General features: G+C 36.9%; 1 protein-coding gene across 4 annotated transcripts; it reads right to left on the bottom strand.

The window, feature by feature from the left end:
- Nucleotides 1–2849: 2849 nt before the first annotated feature.
- On the bottom strand, nt 2850–11485 carry smarcb1b (SWI/SNF related, matrix associated, actin dependent regulator of chromatin, subfamily b, member 1b). 4 transcript variants are annotated; one of them, XM_059526123.1, is made up of 10 exons: nt 11322–11485; nt 9748–9859; nt 9495–9624; nt 9104–9241; nt 7449–7576; nt 7196–7362; nt 6888–7078; nt 4054–4065; nt 3486–3617; nt 2850–3295 (listed from the first exon to the last, which is right to left on the bottom strand). In XM_059526123.1, the coding sequence occupies exons 1-10, from the start codon at nt 11403–11405 to the stop codon at nt 3256–3258; spliced, it is 1134 nt and encodes a 377-aa protein (XP_059382106.1). In that variant the 5' UTR covers nt 11406–11485; the 3' UTR covers nt 2850–3255. The 4 variants fall into 4 exon arrangements, with proteins under 4 accessions (XP_059382106.1, XP_059382108.1, XP_059382107.1 ...); XM_059526125.1 differs by having other exon boundaries at nt 9495–9603; XM_059526124.1 differs by lacking the exon at nt 4054–4065.
- Nucleotides 11486–11758: the final 273 nt, after the last annotated feature.

Here is an 11758-nt window from a genome sequence, read left to right as displayed (position 1 = left end):
CTTTAAATTCAATCACTTTTATTTCCAAGGTGGTGATTTTTTATTAAAATTAACAGACTATATTTTTCATTTTTTATATGAGAATCACATTAAAGCTGTTGGAATTGATTTACCATGCCTCCATTTATTTTTGCTGCCTTTTTCCCCTTGACTCAGACTTTCAATCTTATTGGACTCAATCGATCATACAATTTATTTTACAGCAAAAATAATTTGTATTTAAAATATATTTAATTTCTTTTATTTATCTAAGAAAAACTATTAATAATAATACAAATAAAACTATTGTAATTATGCATAATTCCCAGTAAAATTGTAATTTTGTATGTGGGTGTGTCTGAGCAGAAAACGCATAAATATTATTTATTTGTGTATTCAGGATGCATAAAATGCTAGGATATTAGCCTTAGTAAGACATTGGAATTTTTTTTGATGTTATTTCCACCACATGTTATCAGATGCAGTATTTGAAGATAATTGAAGAAACACTCCCATATTAGAGAAAGTGTGCCAGCTGTCTGCTTCTAATACGTTCTATCAGAGATTTCAGGGTGGAAAAGGAAGACGGCTGTTCCACAGGCCCTCCTGCCGAGACAATTCCAGAGTCCTGCTGTCTTGGCTTGTTTACAGACTGTAATTCCCCTCTTCTCCCCCGCTTCTATCACATGGAGCGAATTTGTAACACAATGACATTGTAACATGATGACATCATCACCTCAGATCCATTTTATGTGAAGCATCTGTTGGCGCCATCCTTTGCAAAGTTAACACATTTTGTAGGGCTTCGCCTTTGTAACTACAGATGTGTCACTGCCTTGGTGAAACGCAAACCCCTATAATTGGTTATCAAAAGGATTTGAAACAGAATTCATAATCGTGCTTACTGAATGGGTTTACCACAATCATAAGAGTTGTGTTTTTTTACTTGAGTTAAGACCAGCTCTTGCATGATTAATGAAGTGTCACAGTTTTCTTGTTCGGTAGCCACTGATGGCAGACGCTGTACCAGACTTCTTCAAGTGCTGTTGTTACGAATACATGTGTACAACTTCTAAGAGTATGTTGTAAAACACATGTCTACATCTTGAACTTGAAGGATGTTTGCCTTCAGGGTTGAGCACGTCTGCACTGGTTTAACCACAAGCATGAGCAGACATCTGACCCGATCGACCCCCGCAATATTTCTCTCATTAAATCAAAAAGCAGATTGTTTGTATGTTGACATATTTTCTATGAATCAAAGAGAACTGTATAACTAAAAACATGTGGCTTTTAACAGTTGGTGTAGAATAAAACATGACTGGTCCTGATCAGTCTGAATCATTATCTGATTAAAAAGTCAGCAGAGAGTCAGATTTCCAATAATGTCCCTTAGGCTGATAGCCGATCTTCATGAGACTTTATTGTTCAAATTTTTTGTCGGAGCAATGACAATTATTATGATTATGTAATCATAGTGCAAAATTGTGTCACTGCATCAAATTTCAGCAAAATATATATTTTATATAAGAAAAAGTTGATAGGCTAGACAGACAAATTGCCAAATTTAGCAACAACTTGATAAGTTGGCAACACTGTTTGTTAGCTTACCTATGTGAAAGTGACGTGACATACAGCCAAGTATGGTGGCCCATACTCAGAATTCATGCTCTGCATTTAACCCATCCAAAGTGCACACACACTGTGAACACACACCCAGAGCAGTGGGCAGCCATTTATGCTGCGGCGCCCAGGTAGCAGTAGGGGGTTCGGTGCCTTGCTCAAGGGCACCTAAGTTGTGGTGTTGCTGGCCCGAGACTCGAACCCACAACCTTAGGTTCAGAAGTCAAACTCTCTAACCACTACTTCCCCTCCAAAGTGTTTGGATATTTCTAGAAGAAATGTCGTTTCACATTCTGTCATCTCAGCTTTAAACTCATTTGTACATAAGAGAAAAATAACATTAGTTTCAACTAATTGGGTTTACTTAGCGCAGCACATTTTTATTGGTTTGTTTACTGCCAGAACGTTCAGTGAACTGTAATCAAGTGTGACTAATGCTGAGAAGCTGTGGTTTCCAAGCACGAGTAAGTTACTTAAGTGACCTATAATAATAGTACTTTACTTATTTATATTTTATCCAGTTCTGTCACATGGAATTTTGTACTTTGGTTTTAGCGGTCAAGTGCAAGAATGAAAAACCTTATTATAAGGGAAAGAAATCTTGAAAATAATATGGCTTCCCAGAGTTCTAGGGATTTAGCCACACATGATCAGGTAAAGCAGTTTAATTTTATCAGAATGAACCAATTACATCTATTCTATAACTAAAAAATATGCAGTGAACAGAAAGAATACATTTAATAAATTGATGTCAAGGGGATTGTAACTCTACTGTATTTCCATTACGTTTCATAGAACCTCCAATTGCATTGCTGTGATAGACTGGCACAGGATAATGGGAATGCGTAATCTATAACAGGCATCGGCTGATGAGGGCTTTGCAGGTTTTGATTGAACTGCTTCCAGTTTCCATACACATTAAAGACACATCATCTCACATTTCAAAAGAATGCTTTGTAAACTGAAGTAAGTGGTTCATTGCGTATGACGTATGTGGTTAGGAGAACAGATTTTAGTCCCAGCTGATGAGCTAATGCACAGAAAGAGACCGCAAATGAACATTCAAACATAAATGGCTTATATTAAAAACATTAAGCATACAAGTATAACACAATTTCAATTTGTGGATCCAACTTCCCACTGCTTTTAAGAAAGGAACTGACATTACTCAAAGAGCAATATCTCAGCGCTAAGAAGAAAAAAACAATAACAGTTATGGTATATATAAAAACAGAGAACCAGAGGCATAGAATTCACCATGGTCTTTATTTAAAAAAAAGCAAGTCAAGTTCATAGTTTGCATTAGCACCTTTAACGAAAAACACAATACTCAAATGTTCTCAACCTCCTGTTCTTACAACCAGATTATACAGATGTCTCTATAACTGGAGACCAGAGAAATGGCAATAATAGGCATTCTACTAAGACATCACGAACAGCCCCTGTGAGCACTGTAAAGCCAGGCTGATGCCAGATCAGAGTTTAAAGTCCTGGTATAGAGAAAGTGTGTAATGCTGTGTGGGTTGAGGAGGTCAGAAGGCTGGAGGAATGTTATCTAGAGCTGTGTGGATCTGTGCAAAGCCCTCCAGCAACCCTGAGGCCCTTCGAGAGACTGTGAGCTTATTGAGTGGCAGCAACGATAACGTCCTGCCTTTACCAGGCAGGGGCGGTGTTGGCAAGTCTTCGCATACGCCTATGAAATAATACAAAATGCAATATTATTCATGTGTAATAGTCCTAATAGCAATACAAATTAATTTATTAATTGAATATTATTCATGCCAAAAAATGGAATAAAATATAAAAATGTACAAAAAAAAAACATGTATCAAAAATGCTTTGAAATAAAATGGTGAAGTCAAATTTGAGCATCTATTTCTCACCTTGTGTTTCTGTCCTGATCTCTAATTTTCTTCTCCATCTCTGCATCTGTCAGGGTCTCCAGCAGGGGGCACCACTGGTCGGCATCACCTGTGTTCCGAATGGCAATCTCCACTGTTGGTAATGGGTTCTCACTACAGGAAATGAGCCATATGACGTTAGAAGTGGACAGTATTGCTTAAACATCATGGAATCCCAATGATGCTTCACTGATGACCACTGAGGCATAGATGTGATATCTAGAAATATCTTTTAAACTTCTGAAAGGAAAAAATATTTCTATATTGATATGATTTACTTCTAACCATCATATAAAAATAAAAGCCATGCTGTGGCAGCACATGCAGAACCAAACCACTGTCTGTTCTGGTAACACTAGGTTTAAGCTATTTCTGTCTTTTCTAGAAAAAAAAAAACTGCATTATAAATTAGCAACATTTCCATATGCAGGGACAAATCCTGCAAAGATATACAAAAAAAAAAAGAAAAGATGAAAGTACTCAGCTTCCCAGGGAATGAAACGTGGGGGTAAGAGGGAGAGAAGATCAAGAAATTTTGAAGCATATTGACCTGAAATCAGACCTATTGGAACAGACAGTGGGAAAAGCAAACCATTAGAACGTTACAGCAAAACAAAAACAAGAAGAAATTAAGTTTAACATTTTAACAGTTCTAAATGAACCACAAAGCAAATAATGCACTATTTTCCCCTATGATCTACTGACAATGTCATGCTAATAATATGCTATGCCCCACAAATCTCAACCCTTGAAAGGCAAAGGTAGTGTTGCAAGTCATGCAAGAGAAAAACAACTGAATTCTGAAACATTATGAAGGAAAAGGAAATCAGTGTGGACTGTACTGCAAGGAGAAAAAAAGTTATTTCATAAACAAGAGATGAAAGACACATAAAACTACTTCAAGGGCACAATAAAGAGATGTTACAATGCTTGAATGGTTGTCTGCTTGCTGTGAGACGATAAATGAGATTATAAAGAACCAGTGTAATGGCCAGACCGCATTAAAGATGGTCTTAATTTAGTGGCGTAAACAAGACATGCCATGTGTATTTGTGAGTGTGTGTATATATGACCACATAATCAACAGTGATGGAAAATCCACTTGATACGACCTTAGAACACAGTAAATCATGGAATCAATCCACTACTGACACAGAATATAGATACAGGACAAACAAAACGAGTACAGCACAAACAAACACCGATATCAAGATAAATATTATACATCCAAGAACACCAAAATACGAGACATACACTGTTTAAAAATGCGGGGTCGGGTCGCTAAGGTTTTTTGAAAGACATATCAACTACTTTCAAAATGGTTTCAATAAATATGAACCTCTGTTCCCTTCCATAACCATCTTTTTTAGCAACCGAAAACACCATATCACTTTTCACTCCACTTGTTTGTTGTTGCTATATATGAGTTTTATCATAGTAGTTCCTAGCTTGAAAGTGATTAGAAATCTATTCTGAACACTAGTGATGCACAGATACCACTTTTTCCAGTACTCGCCCGATACCGATACTTTCATTTTTGGTACTTGCCAATACAGAGTACTGATATTTTAATTGCATTTGTACATTTTTTTAAATATTAATTTTTTTAAGTATTTAATAACACCTTTAACATTACACATTATCACAGTTTAAGCTCTATACAAGATGGTAATAAAATATCACAAGAACAAATTAATCTTGATAATGTTAAATAACTTTGATAGAAAGGTATGTAATGGATTACAATCAACCAAGAAAAAAATAATTCAGACAGCTGTTAGTATGACAATATTTGCACATCTATCAATACTTTATAAGGCAAGCCTTAGCCTTAATGACTGTCTGTTGTCTCCTGGCCATGCTGTCATCAGGTTCATGCAGACTCGGTCTGAAAAATTTTTGGTCCCAATTTTTTTTTACTGGTAGTCCACTGTTTGAAGACTTTTTTGGGTATAAGTTGTCACAGTTGAATATATTGTGCTAACCTTACTTACATAAATGATCTATAGAGTCCTACACCCACTAGTAAAAAAAAAAAAAAAAAAAAAAAGATATCTGGTCTCTGATTAATTTTTGGTTTGACTGTATATCCTTCAGTTATTTTCATACTTAATTATGCCCAATAACATGTATTACAAGTTTTTGTTACCTTCTTTGTTATTTTTTTTGCTATATGGTTCATCACCTGTAATTTAATAGCATTAGAGCTCCTCCATTGCAGCGACTTATTACTGTAATGTAAATTTCACAAATAGAAGTGGCGTTTTTTGTTTTATCTGAAACGTGTTGCGATTTATATTCCAAAAGCCACTCATATAATGCAGAAACTCTCAAGCAAGCAAAACACGTGCAACGCGTGTATGTGTTTGTACTGTTGCAGAACGAGAGGGACAGTAGTAACGTACTGCTGAGTGCATTACACACAGGCTGCTAGATTCACTTTCGCCAGAAAGTCATGTATGCCTAAGGTTGAAAATAAATGATGTTTATAGTGAATGTCCCTATAAATTGTCTTTTTTGACGATTTAGTTTTAATCCATATGCGTGTGCTAAGTAAGTGAATATCAAAGACCACAACAGAAGTGCACAAGTGTTATCTCTCTCCCTCCCTGCCATTAAGTAACTTGTGTATTGTTTTACTTGTTTTTGACATATCCGACCAAACTACAAATTTTCCAGTGATGAAATGTATGCTCACTTGACAACCTCGCACATCGAGTACTCGAGTACAGGAGCTCAGTACCGGACCTGATACCGGTATCGGTGCATCCCTACTGAACACAAACTATAAGCATCTTTTACACTTGTTAGCAAGTTATTGTGGCAAGCAGAAAAAAAATTCAGTCTAAACTCAAAAAGTCGGATCACTGTAAAGGAATGTATAGTTTAATTTTTTTTTATTCTTCTGGTGTGAAGAGGTTTTAAGACTGTTTACAAAATACCTACTAATTATTGGGTAAATTCCAAGTCAATATTACAGGCTAGGGAAATAATTTATTCCCTGCCTCATGACAGCGAGATGGCAGGATCTATAAATGCCAGAGAACAAATCATGTCTCAACAGTAAGCCACATAGAGACAAAACCACAGCGAGTCTTCCTTTACGCCCACCGTACTGTTTATAAATGAGTTTGGAGATCATGTCAGCACGTTTAAATCATTGCAAGCAGCGATTTTGAAAACAAGAAACTTTCCTTAAATGACTCGACAGGGAATCCAGTGTTTTTGAAGGGACTTTACATCAAAACCCACTCATCTACTTCAATCATGGACTACTGCATTAAAATTGACTGTTAGAGCATCCTGTAACTAAAAGCTCACACTGATGTTTAAGCATTAACCCATTGGAAGTGCCATTATTGGAAGTGCATGCGTGTTGCCCACCTGAAGGCGTACGTCCTCTGATGCCAGCTGAGCTGTCCGCGGATGCTGTAGGCGATGGTGGTGACAAACTCTCCTCCGAGTCCCAGCTCAGAGCAGAGCTTCAAAGCGAACGTTTCTGGCGAGTTCTCCTTCTCTGACATGTCCCATTCGAACTGGTCCACCAGAGAGATGTTCCCAACGTGAATGTTTAGCTGAAAGCACAATGCAGGCCAGCAATGGAATAAATCACAAGCAAGGTAAAAAGACCATTTCCCATAAATGATCAAAAAGAACCCTGCTTTGCCTTTGGATAGCACTGTTAAACACACCTTAATGATGACTCTCTGGTCCGTCTGCTCATCCAGAATGCTGTCGGTAGGGTAAGACTCGATCTGCTGTCTAATAGCCGAGGCGATGGCAGGGACGAAGGTAAGAGGATTCAAGTCCAGATCATCACACAGGATCTCAGCAAACATCTCTGGAGTCATAAGTTTCTCTGGAGATGCAAAAGCAGACAGAGTAACACTTCTTTGCTTAAATGTGTTTAGCACAAATGAGTATATCTATTTTTTTCCACCTTACCGTTCATGTTCCAGGTGAAGGCATCTCTGAGCTTCTGTCCATCAATCTCCATGTCAAGGCGGATAGGCACCAGAACCTCTGCCTGGGAAGCATTTTCGTGGATCACTGCAGGGTCGTGGTCATCGAAACTATGCATTGAAGAAAAGCAGAAACCCATAAACACACTCTAATGATAATAAGCACCATGTGCACAACATGTGGTGTTAAACTGCACATTCTAAACAACAGCCTACATTTTTCCTCAATGCACTACCCTTCTCTGACACAACAAATGCCCGATATTTAAACACCTTCATGCTTAAAATGCTTGTCTTGTAAGTAATGACAGCAGAACGAAGTTGTTTTGAAAACACTGGAGCAGCGCTTGAAACCCAACAGCTGGTTACAGCCAATCACTAACATTTACCAAAGCCTTCAGAAGGGAATGTTGACAATATTGCAAAGAGCATTAAATTCATATAAATATCCCAGGAACACGTCCACTTGGCATTAAGATGATGAAGGGTTGATTTGATCTGGCTAATTTTTGTTTGTCTTAAAATGGGGACTTTCTGAGCATTGGGTTATCTACTCATGTGGGAGGTCAGGAAGAAGGAAGAGAGAAAAGTGAGCCTATCAAGAGTATTTGCTTTTCAGAACATAACCAGAACGATTCTGTCAGTGATAAACAACATAACCTGAAAAAAACCTCTTAGCAAAAACAAGCCAGTGTTTTTGGGACTATTGCTTCATCCTCTGACCCAAAACAACCGAGTCATGAGAAGTACGTAGCCGAAATTTGGCTTTATTCCTTAATAAACATCCTCTGGTTTGATATTGCCCTGATAACAACGAACCGTGGCCTAAAGGTTTACTCAGAGTTTTCTTAATTGCATTTAGATTGATTAACATACTTATGATTGCTGACAGGTCTTACTTAAGAAATGTTTAAAGACCCGTCAAATAAGCTTGATGAGCTCATTTTCATTCCTACTGCAATATTTCATACAGAAGCAGAAGAGGGCTATTTTCATTCTAGCAGCATCATATCAGACAAAATTATGCCATGATAAATTTTGCGCTGTTTTCTCAGAAGGGGAAGATTGAAAAGACTGTTAAAATGTAGTTTTATCAACATTTTAAATAAAAAATTACTAATCTTAATTTAGCGGTTGGTAAGTCTCTTATGAATACCAGAAGGCTGCATTTATTTGATCAAAATACAGTAAAAATGGTAATACTGTTAAATATGATTACAATTCAAAATACTAAAAAAAATACTATATTTGAATAGAATTTTAAATAATAGTAGTTTATTTCATGTCATGCCAAAGATTAATATTCCACAGGTAAGTGTCACATAATCATTCAGAAATAATTTTATATAAATATGCTAATTTGGTTCTTAAGCAACATTTCTTATTATTACTTCTTATCATGTTAAAAACAGTTGTGAATCTTAATATTAATATACGGCATTAATGTGAATACAAATTTTGATAAATTCAATGTGGCCTTTCTGAATAAAAGTACTAATTTCCTATAAAATCCTACACACCCCAAACTTTTGAATGGCAGTGTATGTTTTTAAAGCTAATAGACATGGACGAAAAGCCAAAACCAAACAAAAAAAAAAACAGAGGGAGCACTAGTCAAACTCTCATTACTCATCTCACCATAATGGAAAGGTTCTTTTCTTGTCACGTCCCATTCGGTTTCTGTTGATAGTGGTGGAACAAGGCACTGCGTCCAGGTGGTGGGAGCTGTTGGGCAGGGTGGGCACCCACTGACTGTTCCTCTTCGCCTTTTGCTCCCTAAGTTCACATACAGAGTTACAACAAACTCCAAAAGAATCTTTTTAGGCTACATACATAATACGCAAATAGGTTCACATCTAAATAATTTATACCTAGATCAAGAGACTATATAGAATACACCACTCAAAAATTTATATATGTAATAAAAACAACCGCACTACATTGTGATGTACTTATTATACTTGTATTTTTTTCTTATTTTGCATTTTGACTTATATATACCATCAACACAAATCAGCGGTCTCCTTACCTGAGGAATGCTGGAGGCTCTGTGCTGATAGACACTGCCTTGTACTTCTCGTCATTCCCCTCGAAGATCTCCTCACATTCAGACGCCTTCAGCAGAGTCACACTGGTGGCTAAATTTGTGTAACCGTGATCTAACACAAAAAGAACACTGCACAAACTGCTGTCCTGAAGCAGGACTAGGAGACTATGAGGTAGGTGCTGTTTATGGGTGCTTTCTGGACCTAAGACAATTTAAAAGGAAAGGATACACTTACCGTGTGATGATGCTACGATCTTTTTCCTCTCCTCCACGGATGCGAGACGTCTCCATAGTGATGGGTACCGCTTATACAGAGAGCCTCTGAACATACGCAGGTAGTTTCCAACCTAAAGAGCAAGATTAAGCAAAGAAAAAAAATTCTTTAAACTAATGTGTGTGTTTTTTCTAAGCACTGGACACTTTTGAGATTTTGGGCTTTTTTAGTTTAGTTTTAGTTTAGGTTTATTTTATTTTAGTTTGTCATACTTGTGGATTTAGTAGTAGTTTATTTAATTACACTTCATGTATTTGAATGTATCTATTTGCATTAATTTCAACACATATCTATAAAGGTAGTTTTCAGTTTTAAGATGAATTTTTATCCAAATATTTGCCTCTATGGAACTTACATACAGCAAACTATAGTTTTATTCTGGTCTATATTCTGAAGGTTTTTACAGAGGTTTGTTCATATAGTATTTAACTGTTTTATATAAGATTTAACTCCTAAAAACATGGGGGTTTTCTTCTGACTGTTGACAGCATTTCTGTCAGTCACTATTGACTACCACTGTGAAACCAGATACAATGTGGATGGAGACTGACGCTGTCATCTCCTTTTGTGTTACAATGGAAGAAACAATATCATAACGGTTTGGAACAACACAAGAATCGGTAAATAATGACATAAATGTTATTTTCTATGTGAACTATCTATTTAACATGTTTATAGTACATTAAAGGGACAATAAGTAACTTTTTAGGTATTTTATCTAAAATCAATATTTTTATTCATAAATATGCCCTAAATGGTGTACAAATACCTATGCCAATGTTTAAACTAATCCTCGTAAATGAAGAATTTATTATCTTTATATACATGGGACGGGTAGGTCGACGGAGGCTTCCATGTAGTTCCGCCATCTTGCAAAACTATAATAGCAGAGAGGGACAAAAAGTACTAAGCCAACGCGTTTCCACAACGCGTTTTCGGTCAGAGCCAGAAACGCAGGTGCAGAGCAGTGAGAGGCGCTTGAAACTGCACCGGCAAGTTTAAAAGTCTGGATTGCATTCTTATTATGGACCATACATATGCCGCGCCACAGGAGAAGAAAACATCGTCGCCAAAACGAAGTGCTATTAGAAGACATCCTGTCAAAGCTTTTTGGTACATATCGCCTACCGTAGATGCAACGCGCATTTGAAAAAGCGAGGCGCTGGAGAGCAAAATTAGTTTGGATGCAAAATACAATTTCACCACTAGATGGGAGTAATTCCTACTTACAGTCCCTTTAAAATGACAAACTGCTATAATATAACATTATCTGCCAACTTGTTTTCCCTAAATATAAAATCGCACATAAAATCTGACTTTATGAGTTCTACACTTTACAGAGTAACAGTGATGCTTGCAACCTCCATCGATCATTTAATAATTAATTTATTACGTCGATATGGAGGTAACAGCATCTTTAACGGGCAACAACCAACAAAGAGAAGTCGAAGATATTATAGTGTTAATATGAAGGCTACATTATCGCATTTCACATGTAAACATACGCGTAATTCTCTGTGAGACAGTAAACATACCTCTGAACCTATCATGTAAAAATCCCCATCTTGCTCGAGTTGAAATTTTATCGGTTTTTGTCCAAATGTTTTACTCAACGCCATCTTTGCGAACACAATAAGCGACAGCGCGCATGCGCATGCGCATGAAGGAAGCGGTAAAGTGTGGAAACGCTCCTGCGCTGGGGCTCCGCGCTGCAGGCGTGCAGGAATGCCTTCTGTTGGAGATCAGCTCACAATATACACAGGGAATCCTATTAAAAAGCAGTTGTAATAACTTTACAATAGGCCTAACTGGACGAGTATATTTGCTGTATATTTTATATATTTGCTTGCCATTAGCGCCATATGCTTTACCAGTAAACACATGCATACAAGTACATTAATTTTTTTATCAAATTGTTTTTATAACAGAAACTAAAGCATTTCTTCTGTGCTTCTTCAAATATGACATTTAT

The sequence above is a fragment of the Carassius carassius genome, chromosome 36 (assembly GCF_963082965.1).
Source record: "Carassius carassius chromosome 36, fCarCar2.1, whole genome shotgun sequence".
NCBI classification, from domain to species: Eukaryota; Metazoa; Chordata; class Actinopteri; order Cypriniformes; family Cyprinidae; genus Carassius; species Carassius carassius.
Note: the sequence above shows the minus strand (reverse complement) of the source record. Positions and strands in the feature narration are given on the sequence as shown.